Raw genomic sequence first — 26,803 nt, forward strand, 5'->3', positions numbered from 1 at the left:
TCATGGTGCTCTTGGGAGCTACACAGACTTCTATTGAGAAGCTAGCAGTCATAGCTTTTATGGGATTTTTAGTCTCACCCAGTGGGTTATTGCATGATTCTTCTCCCCTTTGTGATTTTGCTTCACGTTTCCTCACCTATTGGTCTTTGACAAGGGATACGGTTCCATCTGAGGCAGTAGATAACAGCCTGCCTTTGGCACATGGGTTCTAAAATAGGGTTTTTACTTGCTATAAGTAACCAGTGATTGACCTGTGGCTGGCAATATTTTTATGTTGTAATGCTGCGGTATAGATAGACTACTGGTATGGTAGTGTAGTCATTATTAACTGTTAAGTGTCTCTTTCTGACAGGAGAGTGGATGCTCCAGCGTGTGCACTCCCCTGTTCATCATTGCCTCAGCATATTTGTGCTGTGATGCACTTAGGGGGAAAGTCTGAACCAGACAGCTTCTTAAAAGAGAGATGACGGAGGAGGAGAGGGCTGATGTCGAGTCCTGCTTCACTGCCCTGCTGACTGGATCCACAATGTGAGCTCCGAGCATGCCAGTTCCCCCCAACCTCCTGCTGTCTCCTGCCTTCAGTCTACACCCGGAGCACTGCGACACAGTCTCCTGCCTGCCTGCCTGGCTGCCCACTCCACCTGGCATCCCTCCTCACACGGAGAGGCCTTTTTCCTCTCAACTTCCTCTTTCTCCCCTGAAGCTGGAGCCATAAATCACAGCCGGGCCAGTGCCTCATCTCTCAGCTAAGCCGTAGTCCCTCCTCCTACCTATGCCTGCCTGCCTCACCGTCCTTCTGGCCCGTATCTCCACCAGGCCTCCTCCGGGACCAGCCGCACCCACCAGTGGAAGCTGGTGGGAGGAGCTATAGGAGGATGGGCTCATTGTAATGGCTGGAATGGAATATTGTAATGGAGTCAAATGTGGGATACCATTCCATTCATTGCATTCCAGCCACTACAATGAGCCTCCCACTAGCCTCCTCTGCCACACACACACACACACACACACACACACACACACACACACACACACACACACACACACACACACACACACACACACACACACACACACACACACACACACACACACACACACACACACACACACACACACACACACACACACACACACACACACCTCTCACCAAGACACAGTCAGACCACAAACACAGCAAAACAGCAGCGAGCAAAGGAGGGAAGAGGCTGAGGAGGACAGGCGGAAGTAGTGGGCACTTCAAAAACACTGTTCTGTACCATTTGCATACATATTACATTACCCGACAGCCCCATGTAATGTTAAAATGAATATGCTCCACACCACCTCTGTATGCAACTTCCATTGCTGCCAGTGTCTCATTTTCACTTCATTACACTCTGGCATGTGAGACAAATTACATGTACGGTATGCAAATGGAACAGCATGTACGGTATGCAAATGTGTCAGTAGCCCCATCTCTGGATGGAGAGGAGATGGAGGGCCATGCAGGCTGCCGAGGCGAGGCGCTGCAGGGGAACGTGTGTATGTGTGTGTGTGTGGAATGAAAGCAGCACTGCAGTGGAGAGTTGAGTTACAGTGATGCTCCATGTCTGCAGTGACACCAAGCAGCTGGAGGTTTACACTGTCTGACTGTCCTGCGCTCCCTGACTGCAGAACGTGCCACACATAGTTATTGTGATAACGGCTCCTCTGCGTGTGTGTCCATGTCTACTGTTTGTGTCCATGTCTACCTTTGTGTGTGTGTGTTGTGTTTGCAGTGTAAGTGTTTCTCTATTATGTGTTTGAGTGCGAGAGAGACTGGTAGAGTGTGAGGGACTTTAGCTCAAGGCTACAGATGTAATCTTGCTGCAGTGGGTCATGTGATTAATCGTGGTCTGGGGCCAGTGGATAGTGTCATTTATGGCGAGGGATAATCAACACATTAGATGGGTGCTGCTCCTAGTGGAAATCTCAATCTTAAACCAATCCAATATTCTTCAATTCCACTCCACAACTGCAATTACGTGAAGGTGTGACCACTGTAAAGCTACAGTAACTTAAATGGATGTGATTGTGTGCCCTCTCTCTGTCTGATCCTGGTGGCATGTGGTCAGTGGGCGGGCAGACTGCTGGTGTTTATCTGAGTTAGTGGAGGCTGGGCTCTGTCACCTGTGACTGGGAGGTGTAGGTGTGCTGGGTAGGGTGGGGAGAAGCAGAGATAGAAGTGTGTGTGTGTGTGTGTGTGTGTGTGTGTGTGTGTGTGTGTGTGTGTGTGTGTGTGTGTGTGTGTGTGTGTGTGTGTGTGTGTGTGTGTGTGTGTGTGTGTGTGTGTGTGTGTGTGTGTGTACAGATCTGTTATTTTCAGTTGATCAATCTGTTGTCGCAGAGAATTTTCCTGCACACATCAAACATTAGGCTATATCAAAATCAATGCCACAGCATTTTCACAGCATGCTTTATATTTGGTTTTAGTCATTTAAGTTTACACTGAAAACGTTCTGTCATTCCGAAGTTTAAAAAAATGTTCAAAAGAAAAATTCCAAACGCTGGACTTGATTTGCCCTTACGGAAAATGTATAAACACCTTCAAAAATGTCCATTAATTGTAATCCACATAATAATTCACATTTATATTTCTGCAGGATTGTTTTCCTGCTGTGAGAAGCAGGGTCAAATTAAGATAGTGCACCTGTATTTATGTTGGTCATGTTTTACCAGTTCCTCTCCCTGAAGTTCCATTATGTCTAAGGAGGCTGTGGACAGTTATTTCAGTAGGACACCCCTCTGTTCTTCCCAAACACAAAGTGGTGCTGACAATAGCAGTTTCATTTTGACCTTCTCCAGCTGCTCACCAGCTTGTATATCCTGGCACGAGCTTAGCTACGTGTCTCTTGTTCTGGTGCTGTTTATTTATTACATTTAAGGATGTTGTGGTTTCCTGGCTGATTAAATCCATACAGTAGGGTCTCTGAGGTCTCAGATGTTATTTTTGCAATCTTATAGCCTGTAGCTTGAGTGGGTTAGGCTATTGATGTAATAACTGTAATATCTTATGGTTCACGAGTCGTGGCTGAACGACAACATGGATAACATACAACTGGCTGGGCTTTCCGTGCATCGGCAAGATAGAACAGCTGTCTCAGGTATGACAAGGGGTGGTGGTCTCTCTATTTTTTTCAATAACAGCTGGTGCACAAAATCTAATATTAATGAAGTCTCAAGGTTTTGCTTGCCTGAGGGAGAGTATCTCATGATAAGCTGTAGACCACGCTATTTACCAAGAGTGTTCTCATCTATATTTTTCGGAGCTGTCTATTTACCACCACAAACCAATGCCGGCGCTAAGATTGTGCTCAACGAGCTGTTTAAGGCTAGATGCAAACAAGAGCGCTCATCCAGCGGTGGCGCTCCTAGTGGTCGGGGACTTTTATGCAGTGAAACTTGAATCAGTTTTACGTCATTTCTACCAGCATGTTACATGTGCAACCAGAGGATAAAAACTGTAGACCACCTTTACTCCACACACAAAGCAGGAAGTGGTCAAATGACGCAGATGCTAAACTACAGGATTGTTTTGCTAGCAAAGACTGGAATATGTTCCATACACCACATCAGCCACTGGCTTCATCAATAAGTGCATCGATGACGTTGTCCCCATAGTGACCGTACGTACATACTCCAACCAGAAGCATTGGATTACAGGCAACATCTGCACTGAGCTAAAGAGTAGAGATGGCGCCAAATAGGATGGCTGAAGTTTTACATGCCTGTAACCAATTGTGCTATTTTGTCATTATTTTTTACTTATTTTGTACATAATGTGGCTGCTACCGTCTCTTATGACCAAAAATAACTTATTGATGTCAGAACTGGGATTGCTCACCACGAACTGGAAGAAGCTTTTTCCTTTAACGAGTCCGACGAGAAAGATATACTGCTCCCCCGGGAACAGGCCCAGATCCCGGTAATGTCCGTGAAGAAAAGACGGAGGAAAAGAGGAAGCAGATTGGGCTGCCTTTTGAGAATCCGTAGGCGAGCGAGTAAACTCCCCTTGCCATCAATTCTACTTACTAACATGCAATCATTGGAAAATAAAATTGATGACCTACCAACGGGATATTAAGAACTGTAATATCTAATGTTTCACAGAGTCGTGGTTGAACGATGACACGGATAATATAGAGTTGGAGGGATTTTCAATGCATCGGCAGAACAGAGAAGCTATGTCTGGTAAGACGAGGGGTTGGGGTGCTTCTTTTTGTCAACAACAGCTGGTGTGCGATGTCTAATATTAAAGAAGTCTTGAGTCTTGAAGTGCTCGCCTGAGGTATAGTATAATTTGATAAGCTGTAGACCACACTATCTACCAAGAGAGTTCTCATCTATATTATTTGTAGCCGTTTATTTACCACCACAAACCGATGCTGGCACTAAGACCGCACTCAACCAATTCTATAAGGACATAAGCAAACAAGAAAAGGCTCAGACAGAGGCTGCCCAGTGATGCGAGCCTACCAGATGAGCTAAATGCCTTTTATGTTCGCTTCGAGGCCCTTTACCACCTGGACAAACGGGAACACCTATGTGTGTATTCGGTGCATGTGACGAGTAAAGTTTGATTTGATTTAGAGCTGCCGCTTCAAGGTGCGGGACTCTAACCCGGACGCTTATAAGAAATCCCGCTATGCCCTCCGACAAACCATCAAACAGGCAAAGCGTCAATAAAGGACAAAGATTTAATTGTACTACACTGGCTCTGATGCTCGTCGGATGTGGCAGGGCTTGCAAACTATTACGGACTACAAAGGGAAGCACAGCCACAAGCTGCCCAGTGACACAAGCCTACCAGACAAGCTAAATTGCTTCTATGCTCTCTTCGAGGCAAGCAACACTGAAGCATGCATGAGAGCACCAGCTGTTCTGGATGACTGTGATGATCACGCTTTCTATAGCCAATTTTAGTAAGACCTTTAAACAGCTCAACATTCACAAGGTCGCAAGGCCAGAATAATTACCAGGATGTGTACTCCGAGCCTGCGCTGACCAACTGGCAAGTGTCTTCACTGACATTTTCAACCTGTCCCTGACCAAGTCTGTAATACCAACATGTTTCAAGCTGACCACCATAGTCCCTGTGCCCAAGAACACCAAGGTAACCTACCTAAATGACAACCGACCAGTAGCATTCACATCTGTAGCCATAACTACACATCATGGCTCACATCAACACTTTTATCTCAGAAACCCTAGACCCATTCCAATTTACATACAACCCCAACAGATCCACAGATGATGCAATATCTATTGCTCTCCAAACTGCCCTTTTCCACCTGGACAAAAGGAACACCTACATGAGAGTGGTATTCATTGACTACAGCCCAGCATTCAACACCATAGTTCTCTCAAAGCTCATCACTAAGCTAAGGACCTTGGGTCTAAACACCTTCCAAAGCAACTGGATCCTGGACTTCCTGACGGGCCGCCCCCAGGTGGTAAGGATAGGTAACAACACATCTGCCACACTGATCCTCACCCCCCTCGGGGGTGAGTTTTCTGTCCCCCCTTTTACTCCCTGTTCACCCATGATTGCATGGCAGGGGGCGGCAGGTAGCCTAGTGGTTAGAGTGTTGGGCCAGTAACCGAAGGGTTTTTACCGAGCTGACAAGGTCAAAATCTGTCGTTCTGCCCCTGAACAAGGCAGTTAACCCACTGTTACTAGGCCATCATTCTAAATAACAATTTGTTCTTAACTGACTTGTCTAATTAAATAAAATAAAATGGCCAAGCACGACTCCCACACCATCATTAAGTTTTCCGAGGACACAACAGTGGCCTGATCACCGACAACGATGTGACAGCCTATAGGGAGGAGGTCAGGGAGCTAGCAGTGTGGTGCCAGGATAACAACCTCTCCCTCAACGTGATCAAGACAAAGGAGATGATCATTGTATCATGTTGTAAGGTATGACCCAGGTGCAAACAGTGTTGGAGAAAATAAAGTTTATTCTTTAAACGGGCAGGCAAACGACAGGTCAAGGCAGGCAAGGGTCAATGATCCAGAGAGGGTGTAAGGCACCGGAACAGCAGGCGGGCTCAGGGTCAGGTCAGGCAGAGGTCGGTGATCCAGAGTAGAGGCAAAGGTACAGGACGGCAGGCAGGATCAGGGTCAGGTCAGGTCTGGCAGAGGTCGGTGATCCAGAGTAGAGGTAAAGGTACAGGACGGCAGTCATTCTCAGGGTCAGGTCAGTCAGAGGTTGGTGATCCAGAGTAGAGGTAAAGGTACAGGACGGCAGGCAGGCTCAGGGTCAGGTCAGGCAGAGGTTGGTGATCCAGAGTAGAGGTAAAGGTACAGGACGGCAGGCAGGCTCAGGGTCAGGTCAGGCAGAGGTTGGTGATCCAGAGTAGAGGTAAAGGTACAGGACGGCAGGCATTCTCAGGGTCAGGGCATGCAGTAAAGATCAACACCGGGAAACTAGAAAACAGGGAAAATAGCAAAGACAGGAGCAAGGGTAAACGCTGGTAGGTTTCAACAAAACGAACTGGCACAGACAGACAGAAAACAGGTATAAATACCCAGGGAAAGCTGAGCAACATCTGGAGGGGGGTGGAGACAAGCACAAGGACAGGTGAAAGAGATCATGGCGTGACACGTTGACTACAGGAAAAGGAGGGCCAAGCACATTCTCATCGACGGGGCTGTAGTAGAGCAGGTTGAGAGCTTCAAGTTCCTTGGTCCAAACACACCAAGACAGTCGTGAAGAGTGCACGACAACTCCTATTCCCCCTCAAGAGGTTGAAAAGATTTGGCATGGGTCCTCAGGTCCTCAAAAAGTTATACAGCTGCACCATCGAGAGCATCCTGACTGGTTGTATCACCGCCTGGTATGTCAACTGCTCGGCCTCCGACCGCAAGGTGCTACAGAGGGTGGTACGTACGGCACAGTACGGCCCAGCCCTAAAAATTGCCAAAGACTCCAGCCTTCCTAGCCATAGACTGTTCTCTGCTACTGCATGGCAAGCGGTACCGGAGCACCGAGTCTAGGTCCTAAAGGCTCCTTAACAGCTTCTACTCCGAAGCCTTAAGACTGCTGAACAGCTAATCAAATGGTTACCTGGACTATTTGCATTGTCCCCCCCCCCCTTTTTTTATACTGCTGCTACTATCTGTTTATTATCTATGCATAGTCACTTTACCTCTACCTACATGTACATATTACCTCAATTACCTCGACTAACCTGTGCCCCCGTACATTGACTCTGTACCGGTAACCCCTGTATATAGCCTCACAACTTATTTTATTGGTGCTTTTTTATTATTTGTTATTTTTATATTTATTTATTTATTCCGTTTATTTTAGTAAATACTTTCTAACACTTATTTTTCTTAAAACTGCATTGTTGGTTAATGGCTTGTGGGTAAGCTTTTCACTGTAAGTTTACCTACACCTGTTGGTTAAGGGCTTGTGAATAAGCATTTCACTGTAAGGTCTACCCACACCTGTTGTATTTGGCACATGTGCCAAATATAATTGTATTTTATTCTATGTTTGCCCGTTTGTATGTAGGCCTAATGTAGTCCATGTTACATTTAGCCCATTGAAGGAATATTTTCTGCACAATAGCCTATCCATATTGGCATCTGATATCAGACCCCTTCTCCCCCTCCCAGCCAGGCTGATGGGCAGTAATGTTCCTCTGCAGTGACATGCTTTATGAGGAGGTAGAGGAGATTTTGGCTCAGCTTAGTCATTAAGAATCCCTTAGCGCTTAATGAAAGATTACTAACTGTTACGTCTAGTGCCCTGGCCAAATTTTCAATTTAAAACACAGACCGTTACCATCCATTTAAAACACAGGCCATCCTGCCCCATCCCTCAATGTGATTGGCCAGGCACTTTATTTACTCCCAGAGTACAGCCCATAGACATACAGCGGACACAAAATGGCAGCCTTTCACTGGCCCTGAATGTATTATTAGCCAAGCGACTGCATGTTTTATTCTTCTTTTGGCAACATGGCATGTTAGCATAGTATGTGGCAAAATACGTGTATGTTGTCAATTAGTGCGGTCGCGTATTGTTTTGAAAAGAAGAGGATCACTGTTTGAGTCGAGTATGGCGACAGGGACAGTGGAGGACGATATACTGTTAGCACCACACTGACGTCAGTTTCACAAGCCATTTTGAATATTATATATATCCATAACTGCAGTATATACAATTCAATCCTGTTGTTGTCATGTTTTGGTGTATACAGTCCAGTGGCTGTGCTCAAATGAATGAGCTGTAGCATGACGTAGAGACTTGTTTAACCTTTAAAGGTTAATGGTCCTTCCCAGGAGGCCGAGGGGCTCTGAAACAGTCCCAGTGCTAGGATCATGAACTCAGAGATCACAGAGCTGCAGAGAGAGAAACAGTATCTTACACACGTCGGACCGGAAAGGGACAGGCCTTTTAAGTCTAGTGTTCTGTATAGTGTTTCCCACCTCTTGTTGTCTCGGAAGATTTAGACATGTTTACTGTTGCTTAGAATTGGACATTGAATCAATGTCAAAATAGCGGTCCTTCCAGAGATACAGGGGATCCTTTGACCGCTGACTGCTTGGTTTGACCTCTGATGTATCAAAAGAGAATAATAGAGGGGAATATATCTGTACGGGAAAAAGAGAAGAACTGTCTCATTGTGGAAATGGTTTGTTTTTCTGTGTGATGAAAAACAGAAACGGTATACAATAATCTGTGTGCAGTCGGCTGGCTAATCTAACTCAATCCACTTTTAGATTCCTAATCATCTGTAATCTGGGACCAGACAGTCAGGGATCTGTAGTTAAGGGAGACTCCTCCTGATGTTACATCGTTGTGCGTCAGGACAGAAAAACAACATAGAACTGTATGTTTAGGGCAGTAAATAACAAAAGCTATACATAGTATTGTGTTCGTAAACCACTTAGAAACCGTTTCTGTATTCAAATGAATGATGCGTTCTCCCCTCTCAGAGCCCTTTCCCAATTAGCCTTGTTGTTGAACTCTGACGCCAGTGATGGAATAATGGTGACTGTCCTTCAGACCTCAGTAGGAGCAGGGTTTGGCCGACTAAAAAGATTGAGATTAAAACAACAAGGTCGGTAGGTAGACAGCTGTCACAAATGAAGCAAACCCTGTTTTTCAGTTTCACTTACTGCCTTGTTACCTGCAAATGTAAGATAACATTGTAAATATATATATATATATATAATAGATAGGGTTGGAAGAAATGTTTAATGATTTATGTTTTATGAAATATGTTATATTTGATGTGATCAACATGTTGATAATAGAATATGTGAAAAGAGATGTATTAAAAATGTATCTTATTCCCTCCCACCTTTCTCCTCTGCTGTTCTTCCCCCTCCCCCTTCCTTTCAGTAGGTATAAAACTACCGGTCTGGGAGCAGTCCTGAATCAGCCCATTAATCAAGTTTTTATACAGACCCTTTTTGCAGGGTTTAATTATGAACCATAGGTTTGCTCTGAGAAAACAAAAAAACTATCTCATGCACCCAAATTAAATGCCGAGATGTATTCATTGGACAAGAACCCCTCTGAGCTCTCGACATGCACCCACTCTCCCTCCCTCTCCCTCTCTCCCCTGCTCTCTCTCTCGTTAAACACACACACACACAGCACACTCTCCTACTTCACACACGGACATTTGGGTGCCGCTGCAGCGTTTCGCTAGCTAGAGTTTTTTTTCTCCAAAGAAAAGTGCCTCGAGGGCGAACAACAAAAGAATGTTGTGGTCCTGACTAACATTGAATGGATAAACCATCTATTCTTGAGCACTAATGAGATTAGGGTGTCATTGCAGACATGGGTTGCAGCGGCATGGTACCTTTTGTTGAGCTCCGTGGGGAGTGTTTTCCCTGTCAGTCCTTCAGCGCTGGAAATGGCGTTCTGATGCTGAACAAGGAAGACGCGGTGCAGGCGGATGCCAGCGAATAGAAATTACATGTTTTCCATGAACTGGTTTGTGGTGTGGATTCCTAGTAGTGGTGGACAAAATGAAGTACCAGCAATACATAACGGTGATGCAGATGGCTATGGGGGTGACTGCCGTCAACAGAGACAATTGCATCCCTCCTAAGAGACAGATGTGGTGAGTAGGGATTTCACCGTGTGGGGAACCGGGGTGATGCTGAGGAGAGTATAGCATCGTGTATCTACAGTCTGCCGTATCACTCTTACCTAATGACAGCGGAGAGGAAGACAGAGAGACAGAGAGAGGAACCACACAGCCAACAATTATCTTGTTAGCTTTGTTGTCAAGGAGAGTGGGAGTCTCTCTTTGTGACATGCTTAGTTAGGATGAGCAGCAGCTGTTTGCGGAAGTCAGCTCAGCCTCCCTCTTTGTGCTCCTTGTTGCCATGACTGTGGTAGTGGGCAGGGAGGAAGATTGTATGCCGGTATATGGTTGTATATGTGTTCTCTGGGCAGGGGGATTGTTAGCCGATACATGGTTGTATCTGTCATGTATGTGTTTCAGGCAGGGAGATTGTTATGCCTACTTGGCTGTATTTGTGCCTACACTGTGTTATTTGGGCAGGGTGATAGAATGCCAGTGGCACATGGTTGTAATCTGTCTGTGAGTTTTTCAGGCAGAAAGATTGCCTGTACATGGTTGTGTATCCCCTAATATGTCTGTATTGGGCAGGGGGGGGGGGGGTGTAATTCCACTACATTCCAGTTGTATCTGTGCCTCTGACCAGGTGAAAGTAGTAAGTAATAAAGGCATTGTTATCTAGACACAATGTGTCAAATATGTCGGATACATTATATTTTAGTCTGATGAATACTGTGTGGACTCGATGTTGTCCCTGTCTTTGTGGCATTTCTAATTCCAGTACATTTGCCTTTCACACAGTCCACTTCCTTTCTCACCATGTCATTATTACACCCTTGTTAGAAATGGTAATACTACCCTGTGAAATCTGAATAATTATTGCTAACTTCATTTTTTGCTCTCTGCATCTAATTCAAATGAATAGCATGAAAATATGTAGCATGAAACATGATCTCCTACTGTTATCAGTTATTGTTCAATACTACTGTAAAACAGGAATTACTGGTGCATGGTAAGCTATATCACTGGAAGGATTTCCTGTTGATGGGTGTATCTAATCATCAGAACCCCTGTCACGCTCTCTGTGGTGTGTGTCTACATCTCAGCCTTCCCAACGGTCTGTTGATAACTAGATTGACAAATAATCTAATTTACCATCCGTCCATTACACAGAACACGATTCGTCCATCCAGATGTGACCACCATACTATATTCACTTGACCTTATACCCCAGTGGTTTAGTTCAAGTTCAACCTATGGAAACGTGGAGTGGTTCTGTATTGTACTGCAGTAGTCACGGTAAGACCAGGACAAAGTCTTGTCAACTACCTGTGTTTGGTCGTTCTCCGAAACCCTTTTACTTAGTGTCTTAGTAACCACCTTATCATGACATCAAACCCTTACTGCTTCAGGATAAATAAATCATGTTTATGAAAACATTCCAACTCTGTGTGAAGAAGATTCCAGATCAGCAGTCAAAAAGCCTCAGATTGGGAGTGGGAAGAATGTTTTCTCTTCTAGAATGTGCTCCTCCTTTCTTTGTGTGAATGCTGTCACTAGTGTTGAGAGAGCAGCAGCAAGCACTGAGGTTCTTTTTTTGACACTGCTCCCTTAAGAGAGGCCGTGCTGTGTGATGGGTCTCAGGGTCATCCCATCCCATGGTGGGGGGAGGGGGATACCCATTAAAATGAGATTACGATATTGCCTGATGGACTGCCCCAAGCAGAAGCCAGCTAGCCCCTGCTAGGCTAACTTCCTGTTGTTTTATATTGAGTCATTGGCCAGAATGGTTGTAATCTCCTCTCAGCTGGTTTATGGCACTAAAGGGAACAGATTAAATTGGGTTTATTGACTTGTGGCTGCCCCTATCCCCACCCCCATACAGTGCCTTCACCTCATGGGGGGGGGCATTTGAATCAGGCATCATTTAAGACGGTTGTAAGTGGGCTTATCATACACAGCAGGGTGCTCTCAGTGGAGCCAACACTGACCATATTAAAAAGGATAGGAGGATGGCTGTTAATATACACTGAGTATACAAAACATTAAGGACACCTGCTCTTTCCATGACATAGACTGACCAGGTGAATCTTGGTGAAATATATGATCCCTTAATGATGTTCACTTCAATCAGTTTAGATGAAGGGGAGGACACATGTTAAGCCTTGAGACAGTTGAGACATGGATTGTGTATGTGTGCCATTCAAGGGTGAATAGGCAAAACAAATATATTTAAGAGCCTTTGAACGGGGTATGGTAGTAGGTGCCAGACGCACCGGTTTGTGCCAAGAACTGCAATGCTGCTGGGTTTTTCACACTCAACAGTTTCTCGTGTGTATCAGGACATCCAGCCAACTTGACACAATGGTGGGAAGCATTGGAGTCAACATGGGAAATGTGGAACATTTACGACACCTAGTAGAGTCCATGCCCCGACGAATTTAATCATATTTTTTCTCTCTCTCTCTCTCTCTCTCTCTCTCTCTCTCTCTCTCTCTCTCTCTCTCTCTCTCTCTCTCTCTCTCTCTCTCTCTCTCTCTCTCTCTCTCTCTCTCTCTCTCTCTCTCTCTCTCTCTCTCTCTCTCTCTCTCTCTCTCTCTCTCTCTCTCTCTCTCTCTCTCTCTCTCTCTCTCTCTCTCTCTCTCTCTCTCTCTCTCTCTCTCTCTCTCTCTCTCTCTCTCTCTCTCTCTCTCTCTCTCTCTCTCTCTCTCTCTCTCTCTCTCTCTCTCTCTCTCTCTCTCTCTCTCTCTCTCTCTCTCTCACATATTAATCAGATTAATACATTCGCTGAATTTGTGTAGTTGATGCCCAAAAACAGTCCTTTTCCCTTCACACACAGACCAACAAACGATGCATTAATTCAACAAGCACAGAGCCCATGTTCGGGGCCTTCAAGACCTCATGGTAATGTAACTGCGATCATTGCTCCTAAAAAAGCCTGACTGGAGGAGCAATGACAACAAGACCTATCAGACATGTATCCCCTCCAGGAAGATACAGACGTGGAGAAGCATAACTGTGAGTCAAAGATTCTCCCGGCCAGAATGACTCATGCCTGTCATGAAGACTCACAGGAGGCTGACAAGATGGAATCAGTCACTGGACCACAAACACCGGAGGACATGACAAACTAGCTAACCACATGTCCCTTTCTCATATGAACTTGGTAATGTCCTCTAGACTGGGCTTTTTATATTTCCCTTTACGGGACTACATCCAGCTTTCTCAAGTGAATAGATCACGAGTCTAGGAAGTATGACAAGGTGACTCAACTACCCTACTTTTTATGTTTCTTTTTAGTAAGAAAAGAGAAAGAAACCGAACTGGAGTTAGCTCACACTTAGTGAGATGCCCTGCGGCTCTCACCTTGCCGGTTAGGGTTAGGGAAGGCTTCATCCTCACCTCAGTGCAGTCCATGGACAGATCCCCCATCACCCAGATGCTGAGCAGATGTTCCTGCCCTACTGTTCAATTATTACCCTTACATTACATGTACACACGATTAGTCAGAGCCTAGTGTCAACCTGGACTTGGGTTAATACACTTTACACTCCATTACCAGACATAACGCCAAGCTGTGCTTTTATTGTAAGTGTTTCACCCTCTCTAATAAGGAGGATCTACTGCACGTGGAGAAGTGATCAGGAAAGATGAGGCTTGTGGCTACAGTGTGCTGTGTTGATGGTGGGTCTTTATGTGCCTCTCCACAGGGGTCACCACAGTGTTCAGATGTGACCGTTGGCCTGTCATGTTAGATGCAGGTCTAAATGCCTAATCTGTCTATCCTTCTGTCTAGCCTACCGAATCAGGGTGGCGATCCCTCTGATCCGACCTGCCTTGCGTCCTTTCTCCTGGCCACCTCATGAGTTTAAATAACGCCTGCGTTTTTTTCTCCCCAATTATCTTTTCCACTTGGTTTAATATGCTTTGCTTTGTTTTGGCCTGTTCATATTTTTGTATTATTTTTTTATGCATCATGACATTGTTAATCTCAGGGATGCAAATGGGATGCAGCAAAATGCCTCTCTAGTCATCCCACGCTCCAGGAGGGATGAAGCCTGTAGTGGATGAGTAATGTGTTGTAGTGGTGGAGCTCAGGGGATGTTAGGTCCGGCCAGGCTTAGCCAGGAGAGTCAATAGTAGACCACGTGCTGACCGTACTGTCCTTCAGTCTCTCTCAGGCTCTCTCAGTCCCTCTCAGTCTCTCTCAGTCCCTCTCAGTCTCTCTGAATCCCTCTCAGTCTCTCTGAATCCCTCTCAGTCCCCCTGTCTCTCTCAGTCCCTCTCAGTCCCTCTCAGTGTCTCTCAGTCCCTCTCATGCCCTCTCAGGCTCACAGGATGAAACATAGGCCTTCTCAGTGCAGTGAGTTTCTGTAATGGCCCAGATACAGTTATTGATGTGTCTGCTGTGTTCCTTCTTCCTCCTCCAACAGAAAAGCCTGAGACAGAGGTATCAGACTCATTCTATGGCCTTTGCTGTCTCGGTTAAGTGCAGGCGATTGTTCTTCAGGGTGCACGCTGTGTGAGGAACGGTCATAACTAAATACTTCAGAGGTACTTGAACATTGTAATGCTGAAGGCCCTAGTCCTTTCCCATTGGAAAAATACACAATGTATATACAGCAAGCTAGCTTTGATCGTAACTCTTAAGCATTGGGTCTCCCTAGTGGCGCAGCGTTCTAAGGCACTGCATCACAGTGCTAGAGGCGTCACTACAGACCCTGATTAGATTCCAGGCTGTATCACAGCCGGCCGTGGGAATCCCATAGGGCGGCGCACAATTGGCCCAACGTTGTCCAGGTTAGGGTTTGGTCAGGGTAAGCCGTCATTGTAAATAAGAATTTGTTCTCAACTGATTTGCGTAGTTAAATCAAGGTTAACGAATTAACTACAAAAACTCAAGGTTGAATAGCATAAATAAAGTCCAACAGAACTATTGTGCTTTGATTATGGAGCTATATGCTCAAGTCCTATGCCCAAACTTTGATAGTTTCATATTTTATATATAGAGCACAGAAAATAGAGACATGCGTTTGTTGCTTTCATGTTTATGATCTGTGTAGCTACAATCCAGTCTCTTTTGAATGTGTTTTTCGAAACAGCTGAGAACAATTTCAAAAGCAATGTCTTTCTCATGTGAAGGTCAACGGAAGGTGACATAAGACCTAAGGATGTGTTTGATCATCATCACCACAATGATTAAATGAAGTCAACTCATCCCACAGCTGAACCATGGAGCTAGTCTAGACCCAGTAGCTTAAGGTAGTTACTGGGCAGGGGCTAGGGCAGGGGTGTCAAACTCGATCCACGGAGGGCTGAGTGTCTGCGCATTTTTGTTTTTTCCTTTCAATTGAAAGAGCAATATGTAACTTTTTGTGCGAACCGACCAAATTCTCATAGAAATGTGTGTTAGAAATCTGTCATTCTCATTGCAAGCATGTCTAAGAAGAGGTAGATATGTTCTATGTGCGCTATTTCTATGCTTCCCTTGCTTAAAGTTGCAATATGTCACTTTTTGGGGCGAACCAACAAAATTCACATAGAAATGGGAGTTATAGATATGTCATTGTCATTGAAAGCAAGTCTAAAAAGCTGTAGATGTGTTATGTGTGTGCTATTTCTATGCTTCCTGTTCGTAAGTTTAGCTTTTGTGTCTTTTACTTTTGGTTTTGTACACCAGCTTCAAACAGCTGATAATACAATATTCTTGGTTATGGAAAATATATTTTACAGTGGTTTAGATGGAACAATGATTATCTACGCTATACTTGCTTGTTTTGTCACGTAAACTGAAATTAGGCAAACTATTTGAATTTTAGCAACCAGGAAATGGCGGAGCAATTTCTGCATAGTGCATCTTTAAGCACTAGTTCCTTACTAATTAGTGACCTTAATTCATCAATCAAGTACAAGGGAGGAGTGAAAACCCGCAGACACTCTGCCCTCCTTAGAATGAGTTTGACACTTGTGCTGTAGGGTGTATGTATCAGTCAGTGTGCTAGTTGTGATGCTGTGTTGCTCTGTACCATTCAGCCCCACAGCACATTTGTTTTACTTCCTGTGTTCCAAGGTCAAGGACTTATAGCACTGCTGTCAGGTATCGCTTTTCACTGACTACCCAGATAGGCCATGTTGATGATGTAAAATAGTCATTTAGCTTTTCTAATGTCCACTTACCGAATCATGTCAAATCTAATCATCCATATTGTTTTTGATAATTAGTTCACCTTGTCGACACTGATTATCTTAAAATGTGTATCTGGCATCAAAGACGTATAGGTCATCATTATTATCACTACTAATGTACCAGTGCTTCCAAAATACCTACTGTCCTATTTGAGTGAATGGACATGCTGGGTATGATGTGAACCGCATGGTGAGGACAGTGGACTTAAACTGCCGCTTTTCAAAACCATTAGCGCTATTGCGGTGATGATATAACTATATCCATGTCTTTTAAAATGCGTCAATGCTGAATCAGAGACTATCCATAATAGATGTTTAGGGGCGAAAGCTCCAGGATATCATAATGTTATGTATTCACTACCCAGTAAAAGCAACCTTGTCTCAAAGCATTCCGTATTATTCTGTATGGAAATCCGAGACACTCCATTTAGTATGATATGTTACAAATTACAATTTGCAAATATATATTTAGAATTTCCAAAACGTATGATATGTTACAAATTCTAGCTAGGTGGCTAATGTTAGTTAGGCAAGGGGTTAGGGTTAAGTTTAGGAGTTAGGTTAAAGGGTTAGCTAAAAGGGTCATGGTTATGGTTAGGGGATGGGTTAGCTAACATGCTAAGTAGATGCAAAGTAGCTAAAAATTAGTAAGTAATTGAAAGTTGCTAATACGCTAAAATGCCAAATTTGTCCGAGATGACATTCTAACTCGCGTTATACGCCCACCAATCCACCCGGACCAACCACCCTACTTTCGTCTGTCTTATGTAACCATAACATATCAGACTAACTTGAGTGTCTAGGACTTACATTTACTATGTTACGTCTAGTCTATGAGACCAGGCTTGTATAAGACGTGTGGATCAAGAACCACGCTGAGGTTGTCTGTAAAATGCTGTGATGACCTCTTCAGTCCTCTTCAGATTCTCTGTTTCTGGACAAATCTTCATGTAATATTCATAAACTTCACCTCTCGCAAGAGTTACTGCTTACATTATTTTTTTTAAATATTAATTTTTCTTAGAGTTGAGGCCTTGTTTGTTGTAAGAGTACACAAGGGATAGGACAAACAGTGTTTGAGTCTAAGCTGCTCAAAATCTTGCTGCATTACTCCACAATGGCAAGGAAAGCAGTCCATATTTGCACATGAGGCAAGTTTATTTCTGTTTCGTTGGAACACATAGTTCGCAAAGTATTCACTCTAACAAGGACTCTTCTGTGTGCTTTAGTCTCATGTAGATAGGTTAGTAGAGTGTACCACATAGAGCTTCTGCATGGTCCCTCTGCATGGGCCAGTTGATCCAGAGGTACTGTACCATGATCAGTGCTCCATCCATAGCCTGTATCAGAGCAGAGAGTGAGCACAGCTACAATGCCATACCATCCATCTGAATGTAAGTCTTTCATTCTTAGAAATCTACTCCAGAACCCCACAGGACTTTCTACGCTGCCACTCGGCTGTATGAATGGAGTCCCCTCTTCACAGCTGCTATGTACAGTAAGACTCTGGGATTGTGGTTGTCAGATGCTCCTCCAGATTGAATGCAGTGTGTGTGAGTGAGTGAGTGAGTGAGTGAGTGAGTGAGTGAGTGAGTGAGTGAGTGAGTGAGTGAGTGAGTGAGTGAGTGAGCACTCTGGTAGCTTTGAGAGTAAATCCCTGGTGTGCGTGGGCTGGGATGGTCAGTAGCGGGGGAGTGAAGAGGTCATGGGAGAGAAGCCCAGGCAGCTTCCAGCCTCTACATCGGGGCTGCTGCCCATCAGCCATCATCACGGGGCCAGAGCAGGGAATGTGATGCCAGGCAGGGCACTGAGGGGAGGCAGTCCCCAGGCTTGTCCTAGAGGTTTTTGGTTTCGGGAGCCATTAACTTCAGTGCCCATGAATACATCAGCATGTGTATGGCCCTATCACGAATCAACAGAGATAAAACAGGCCTCTGTGCTATTCTCTCTTATCTTGCATCTCTTCTGAATCTGTTGAGACACAGTCAGTGGTACCAACATACACAAGGCACTTATTATATTGGTCTTATGCTCTGTTTGATGCTCATTGTTTTTCTTTGAATTCAAAGTAAAGAATGTTTCTTCTTGTGAGGAGCTTTGTTGCGTTGTGAATAAACGGTAACAGCAGAAGATTCGACCCTGTCTTGTTGTCTTTATAGAATCACCTCTCAAAAGACCCATTTCACGATCCATACCATTTACTGCTCACAAAAGCAAAGGAGATGTGTATCAGTGCAGCCCTGAGGTCTAACTTTATGCAGGTCGAAAGTGCTTACTATACATGCCGTGACATTACTTGAATAATTAATCAGCTTGCAGAAGGGAGGGCTAGGTAGTCAGCACTATTGTATTGCAGTAATGTCACTAAATCACTCTATACCCAGAGCTCTAGTGCTGCTGCAGCTGTAGTTGGAGCCATTTCAAATAATGTTTACAGAGCCAATTACAAACCTTTAGGAGCTTAATCATGATTTCCCTACAATCTTTGACACAGAGTTATACCACTTCCTCTCTCGCCTCCTCACAGCTTTCACATCGCCTGTTTGATTCCTAAACTCAGAGGGCTATAGCAGTTTTAGGCTGTTTGACTGTGGGACCGGATATGAGTATAACGGTTATAGATTCCCCAAGCAGCAGCCGCATAAATGATCCGTTGTGACGGAACACCCTCCAGAAGCCCCGATCCTCTCCAACATCTGGATTCCCGCAGGCTGGGGGTCTGTGGGGGGATGAGTGTAGCCCTGGTCCCTGGCGGTTCTGTTCAGCTAGCGGTTCTCTTCAGAGGGAGAGTGTGGCGGTGCATGGTAGAGCCGAGCTCTGGCTGAATAATGGAGGAGTAGGACGGATGCTCCATACCTCAGTCCCCCAGGGGTCACATGACATTACACCCAATTATGCACACTTGCCTTGAATGCTACTCAACCCAACAGGGAAAAGTGTCCATTAAAGAAATGAAGAGAAAAGGGAGAAAACGTAGCGATCTATCGTGTAGTCAGCTGTGTCTCTGCTGTCTCAATGCTGCTGGCATTGAGCTTTGTCCATCCATTTTGAAAGTGTGTGGTGTGGTGGTGATTGTGTATGTACGTATTGTATGTAAACACTAATGTGGTGTCTCTGTCCCTCTGTCTCCCTCTGTGTTCCAGGGTGACTCCCACAGATGGATTGTCAGGGATAGGTGCCACAGGGATAGGCACCGCGGCTTCATCCGCTGCCATTACGGAAGCTCAGGATTCAGCAGAAGCAGCTGCAGAAGATGCTGCAGCTGCTCGTGCCGCTGCTCGTGCCGCTGCTCGTGCCGCTGCTCGTGCAGGTGCTATGTGTGGTTCTGGTGCTATAGGAGGATGCAGTGTAATGTTTGCCACCTCCACACTCTCGCTCCCCATGACCCAGGGCAAGCCCTCCCTCCGCAGGATCAAGGGCCGTATTCACCGCAGCAAGAGCCTGGACAGCATAGACCTGCTTGACTCCAATGTAAGTTCTAAACGGGCTGAAATGTGTGTGTTTGCTTTCTAATTATAGTTTACTGAGGACATGGATAATGTGTCACCCTAAAAGTCATGGATAATATAAATTATCGTAATGCTGCTTAAATGCTATTCTCTAAACCCCCTGCAGTTGGTCATGAATCTAAGCAAACTCTTTAACTATTACCAAAGGTACTGAAGAGACCTTTTAAAAGGGAAATGGTTTTCATCTTTCCCTGACAAAATGTCAAACCTGATGACTATCTTTACTGTACAAATGGGCTTTTCAGTTCATGTAAGTGCCTACAGGTAAGTTCAAATAAGTGCGTACAAGTTAATATTCATAGGGGTATGTTATTAAACTAAATCAAGAATATTGTCATGTAACTTCATGGTTATCTGGGGACAAATAGTACATTCTTCACCATCAGCAAATTAAGTTGATATTTTACCCCTTTTTAAAATATTTGTAAATAGGGCCTGCTACCTTTTAACTGTTAGGAAAGATACAACCACCTGGCTGCATTATTTGGTTCCCTTAGGGAGGTTTTCTAATGGAGTGTGGTGTAAAGCAAAGCTTTGATCTCTGTCCTCATACATGAAAAGCAATTGCTATATGAACCGATACAGGCTGAACTGATTTCTATAGGCTCTACTATAGACATATATATCACTGACAATTGGAAGCCTCCCACTTACTCAGTGATAGTCTGTAAGTACTTTGCCTTCAGAAATGATTCACACCCCTTGACTTTTTCCACATTTTGTTGTGTTACAGCCTGAAACTAGAATGGATTAAATATCCCTTTGAGAATGGTGACGTTATTAATTACACTTTGGATGGTGTATCAATACTTCCAGTCACTACAAAGATACAGGCGTCCTTCCTAACTCAGTTGCCGGAGAGGAAGGAAACCGCTCCGGGATTTCACCATGAGGCTAATGGTGATTTTAAAAGAGTTACAGTTTAATGGCTGTGATTGGAGAAAACTGAGGATGGATGAAAAACAGAAGGAAAAGAAGGAAGCCTGTACAGAATAAAACATATTCCAAAACATGCATCCTGTTTGCAACAAGGCACTAAAGTAAAACTGCAAAACATATAGCAAAGAAATTAACATTATGTCTTGAATACAAAGCATTATGTTGTTTGGGGCAAATCCAACACAACACATCACTTAGTACCACTCTTCAGATTTTCAAGCACAGTGGTGGCTGCATCATGTTATGGGTATGCTTGTCTTCCGTAAGGACTAGGCAGTTTTTGAGGATAAAAAAATTAACAGAATAGAGCTAAGCACAGGCAAAATCCCAGAGAAAAACTTGGTTCAGTCTGCTTTCCAACAGACACTGGGAGACAAATTCACCTTTCAGCAGGTTAATAACTTAAAACACAAGGCCAAATATACACTGGATTTGCTTACCAAGACGACATTGAACGTTCCTGAGTGGCCTAGTTACATTTTTGACTTAAATTGGCATGAAAATCTATGGAAAGACTTGATGTCTAGCAATTTTTTTATTAGGCATTATGGGGTATAGTGTGTAGATTGATGTGAAAAAAAATCTATTTTATCCATTTTGAATTCAGGCTGTAACAACATGTGGAATAAGTCAAGGGGTGTGCATACTTTCGTAAGGCTCTGTATATAGTTATTATGTGGCCCCTCTCAGAGATGGCACACCATTTATTATAGAAAGCTTGTACGGAAAGGGAAGCAGTGCAATGCAGCCTTGTTAATCATTCTCAGCGACACACACACACACACACACACACACACACACACACACACACACACACACACACACACACACACACACACACACACACACACACACACACACACACACACACACACACACACACACACACACACACACACACACACACACACACACACACTCTGCCAGAACACCTTCAGTTATGCAATATGTGACTTCTGTCAGTTTACCATTGAGTTCTGTGAAACCTAAAGCATTCCATATGTCCCTGGCTGACTGAGTGAGTGATTTATTCTTCTAAAAAAGAGTAATCTGATAAATAGTAAGCTGCTTGAATCAAGCTCTAAAAACCATGACAACCCTGGGAATCTGCAGTAGCTGAGAGCAGCTTGGCTTGGCTGGCAGTTGGTTTCTCCTCTCTGGTCATCTCATATGAATTGCTCTGAATGGGGAGAGGGGGATGGGTGTCGGAAAAGCAACCACCGGTTTATGAAGTGAGAGCATGCCAACTTGCCACTAATGCATAATAATGCTGCTTTTTAGGGCCACTGGAACACACAGGACATTTCATGCATTCAAACAGCCAACTCTCTTACATAGCCAACATTTTGTAACATTCACCTTACATAAATACACACAGATTTGCACTTCCTTTAGATGTAACACCTGTCATGACACATCTTGTGTTTACTGCGCCACCCTCACTAGAATCCCCTTGATACAAACACAGACTCAGACATTACCCAGTGGAAGAGGAGCCTAAACTAACAGCTGTATCTGCTTATTTAGTGTTTTTGATGAGGATGTAATTGGGAGATCATGTATTTTGGTAAGGGCTCATAATTTGGCACCTCCACAGCAGCCGGCCTGTCCTCATGTGTCTGGGTAGGGGCTCATTATTCGCCACCTACACAGCAGCCGGCCTGTCGTCTGTGCATGAGAGGTACTCATTATGACTAAATTTAGAAAAAGCACCATTTGCATTTTACAGAAGTTAATTCATTATTGATGTGGTGGAGCTGGAGGTGGCAGTAATGGACCAGCTGTTGGTCTAGGTGGCACAGAGCAGCATGGCTATCCTGACTGGATACACATTCACACATGTACTGTTAGTTTTTCACTCTGTTTGTCAGAACCTAACGGGCAACTAGTGAAAGCTCAAACCAGGTATTTATACTCTCCTATTAGACTGAGCCTCCTCCTTGTACATTTAGACAGCCAATACATATTTGTTGCTAGGTAGGAAGTTAAGTGATGTGTGTAATGGAACTGTTACTTCTCCCTTCATCTGACCTGACCTCGCCCCCCATTCCTCACTAATCTACAGCTATCCAATCAGTGACCGCAGCCAAGTGATTGCCTTTTCCCTCACTTAGTAACTTTCCAGACCCATACTTCTTATCCAACCTACATTTGTAGTTATTATGGATCCCCATTAGCTGCACTCTTCTTGGGTTCAGCTAAATTAAGGCAGTTTATACAATTTTAAAAACATTACACTACATTCACAGATGTCACAACATACTGTGTGTCCTCAGGCCTCTACTGCACCACTACCACATATCTACAGTACAAATCCATGTGTATGTTATCGTGTGTGTGTGTGTGTGCCTATGTTTGTGTTGCTTCACAGTTCCCGTTGTTCCATAAGGTGTTTTTTAATCTGTTTTTTAAAATCTAATTTTACTGCTTGCGTCAGTTACATGATGTGGAATAGAGTTCCATGTAGTCATGACTATGTAGTAATGTGTGCCTCCCATAGTCTGTTCTGGACTTGGGGATTATGAAGAGACCTGTTGTGGGGTATGCATGGGCGTCCAAGCTGTGTGCCAGTAGTTTGTAGCTGTGTGCCAGTCGGTGCATTCAACATGTCATTACTTCTCATAAATAAAAGTAGTGATCAAGTCAATCTCTCCTCCACTTTCAGCCAGGAGAGATTGACATGCATGTTCCTAGGCCGTCATTGAAAATAAGAATTTGTTCTTAACTGACTTGCCTAGTTAAATAAAAGGTAAAATAAAAATATGTTTTGACCATGACAGTTTACAATATAGGGTTACTCCAAGCAGTTTTGTCATCTCAACTTGCTCAATTTCCACATTATTTATTACAAGATTTAGTTGATGTTCAGGGTTTACTGAGTGTTACAATGCTTTTAGTTTTAGAAATATTTAGGGCTAACTTATTCCTTGCCACCCACTCTAAAACTATCTAAAGCTCTTTGTTGAGTATTGCAGTCATTTCAGTCGCTGTAGTAGCTGTATAGTGTTGAGTCATCCGCATACATAGACACTCTGGCTTTACTCAAAGTCAGTGGCATGTCGTTAGTGAAACATTTAAAAAGCAAGGGACCTAAACAGCTACCCTGGGGAATTCCTGATTCTTACTGGATTATATTTGAGAGGCTTCCATTAAAGAACACCCTCTGTGTTCTGTTAGACAAGTAACTCTTTATTCACATTATAGCAGGGGGTTTAAAGCCATAACACATAAGTTTCCAGCAGCAGACTATGATCGATAATGTCAAAAGCTGTACTGAAGTCTAACAAGACAGCCCATTGACCCCACTATATACATTCCTCATACATGTAATCATTAACTTCTAGTATATCAAGTATTTAAAGCTCAAATCCAGAAATACACATGCACTAGTGTTGCACGTTATAGTGAAACTTCTGTGCTTTTTTTATTCTAGAACATGAAAAATGGTTTGGTACTCGAATATTTGTTACTTTCGGTACTTCTATCAAACGTGTCTCACGTCATCTACTGATTGAGAGTGTATCAAGTCTGTCTATCAGCGCAGCCGATGTCACCATAGCGCGAGAGCCCCGTGCCTGGTCAACTTCCTCATTGCTAGCTCTAGCCTGCCATGAAGAACCACTGAACTCACATGGGATTCTGGGCTGTATCACCACTTATTATGTATTGAAGTTAACACACTTGAATAATGCGACACGGCAGAACTTTTCCCAAAACAATGTCCAGTACATGCTAGAACACTACAATGCAAGAATATTTTTGTAGGCTACATTTCCTTGCTAGCTTACAGATGAAGCCAACATCAATTCACTAGAGTACCTTGTTTGTGATAATATGCAAACCATAACGCAAAATATTGCTGATTACTAAGCTGATTGTCACCAAAAACTGTATTCATTCACTTCGTCTTCCCCCACCTCATGTCTCTCCCAGTCAAGATTATCTTTGCTCGAGCCTTGAACGGACTCTGTGTGTGTGAATGACGTCATGGGTCTTAAAGAGATTGCTTCTTCTATACAAATGTTGCTGATCAGTATAATAAAATAAGTCCAAAATCTGTAGCCTCGTGAAATCAGCCAAAACAAGATCAGTAATTTAATACATGCACACACAATACATCCAAACTGACAGAGCTTGAGAGGATCTGCAGAGAAGAATAGGAGAAACTCCCCAAATACAAGTGTGCCAAGCTTGTAGAGTCATACCCAAGAAGACTCAAGTGAGTAAAGGTGAGTAAAGGGTCTGAATACCGAATGAACTGTTGTTGTTTTTTCTCTCTTTGTCAGTTCTCTGACATTTACCTCTCTCTTTCAATGTCATTTGTGATAGTGATATGGTGCTCCAAATCTTTCAGTGAAGAACACTGACTGCCAGCATAGATGACTGCCAGGCTAGGCCTTGGGCTAAAACCTCCTCCTCCAGCTTGAGCAATAGATATTTCCTCTGAATTACATGTAACATCTGAAACATTCCCCTCCTATTGGAGGAGCATACGACCCCTGGGAGGGAATACAAAAAGGGAGATAGAGAGTTAGTTATGTGGTTTAAATGGTTCGCTGTGGGTATTCCTTTTACACACTTCTTCAATGTAAGGGTGTCCCATCGCTAGCCAAGGAAACCTCAAAATTGTGTTCAGTGGAGCCATACAATCACCCGGACATAAAGGCCTTGTATTGTGTTTATGACTGAAAAACCGGAAACCTTCCTAGGGCCTGGCTTGCAGGGTATAACAGGAAGGCCATTGAGGCTCTGGAGAACATGTACCCTGTCACCCAGACTGTAAAACACTCTTTAAGCCTGATAGATGAAACAAAATTGCACACTCACCAATCAAGTCAAAATTAACTCCAGCCGTTAAAACTGTAGGCCTATATGAAATTACAGCATTAATAGCACTGTTCAATATGCATTTACGTGAATTGTGAATAGACCTAGGCTACATCTTGAGTTACCCATATTATCAATAGATTAACCATTAAAATAAATGATTACCATTATGTTGTTTTGTAGTTAGATTGCTAAAAAACGAAGTCTAATTGATTGTATGATTGTTTAATTGATAAACATTGCAGATGTAATGATATTGAACTCAAAAGATCTGTCTGGATCAAGTGCCATTCTGTGATTTTGACTAATACGGCTTCTTTGTTTTGCTGTGGTATCATTTTGGTTTCAAGTATCGTGATGGTATCGATTATTGTGATACTAAACCTGGTCTCAGTATCGAAGTAAAAATTCTGGTATCGTGACATCACTTACACAGACACACATGTATGGGTGCACACACACACTGTCACGTTCACCGTCTTCAAACTCCCTGTCATAAATGAGTCAAGGTGCAGCGTGCATGTAATTCCACATCTTTAATCGAAGTGAAACCTTCACAAAAAAAAACAGGTAAACAGAAACCGACCGTGACGCAACCGTGGTGCACACAAACACTCACAGAAAACAAATAATTACCCACAAACACAGGTGGGAAGAAGGCTGCCTAAGTATGATTCCCAATCAGAGACAACAATAGACAGCTGCCAAAGAAACAGACAACAGTTAATTCGGTATTCAGACCCTTTACTCACCTTTACTCACTTGAGTCTTCTTGGGTATGACGCTACAAGCTTGTCACACTTGTATTTTGGGAGTTTCTCCCATTCTTCTCTGCAGATCCTCTCAAGCTCTGTCAGTTTGGATGGGGAGCGTTGCTGCACAGCTATTTTCAGGTCTCTCCAGAGATGTTAGATCGGGTTCAAGTCCGGTCTCCGGCTGGGCCACTCAAGGACATTCAGAGACTTGTCCCAAAGCCACTCCTCTTGTCTTGGCTATGTGCTTAGGGTCTCCCCAGTCTGAGGTCCTGAGCAGGATTTCATCAAGCATCTCTATGTACTTTGCACCGTTCATCTTTACCTTGATCCTGACTAGTCTCCCAGTCCCTGCCGCTGAAAAACATCCCCACAGCATGATGCTGCCACCACCATGCTTCACCGTAGGGATGGTGCAAGGTTTCCTCCAGACGTGACACTTGGCATTCAGGCAAAAGAGTTCAATATTGGTTTCATCAGATTGGAGAATCTTGTTTCTCATTTTCTGAA

General features: G+C 43.8%; 1 protein-coding gene across 12 annotated transcripts in view; it reads left to right on the top strand.

Moving 5' to 3' along the window:
- Nucleotides 1-26,803, top strand: part of LOC118362304 (tight junction protein ZO-1-like) — a 173,868-nt gene that overhangs the window by 12,687 nt on the left and 134,378 nt on the right. For 11 of the 12 annotated variants that reach the window (XM_052480707.1, XM_052480751.1, XM_052480754.1 and 8 more), the window contains exons 1-2: nt 9,869-10,116; nt 19,410-19,737. In XM_052480707.1, the coding sequence (XP_052336667.1) occupies nt 10,022-10,116; nt 19,410-19,737 (423 nt within the window). In that variant the 5' untranslated portion in view covers nt 9,869-10,021. Of the gene's footprint in view, nt 1-9,868; nt 10,117-19,409; nt 19,738-26,803 lie in introns of those variants that run through there. The other variant, XM_052480740.1, reaches the window with a different exon arrangement.

The sequence above is a fragment of the Oncorhynchus keta genome, chromosome 2 (genome assembly GCF_023373465.1).
Source record: "Oncorhynchus keta strain PuntledgeMale-10-30-2019 chromosome 2, Oket_V2, whole genome shotgun sequence".
Classification (NCBI taxonomy): Eukaryota; Metazoa; Chordata; class Actinopteri; order Salmoniformes; family Salmonidae; genus Oncorhynchus; species Oncorhynchus keta.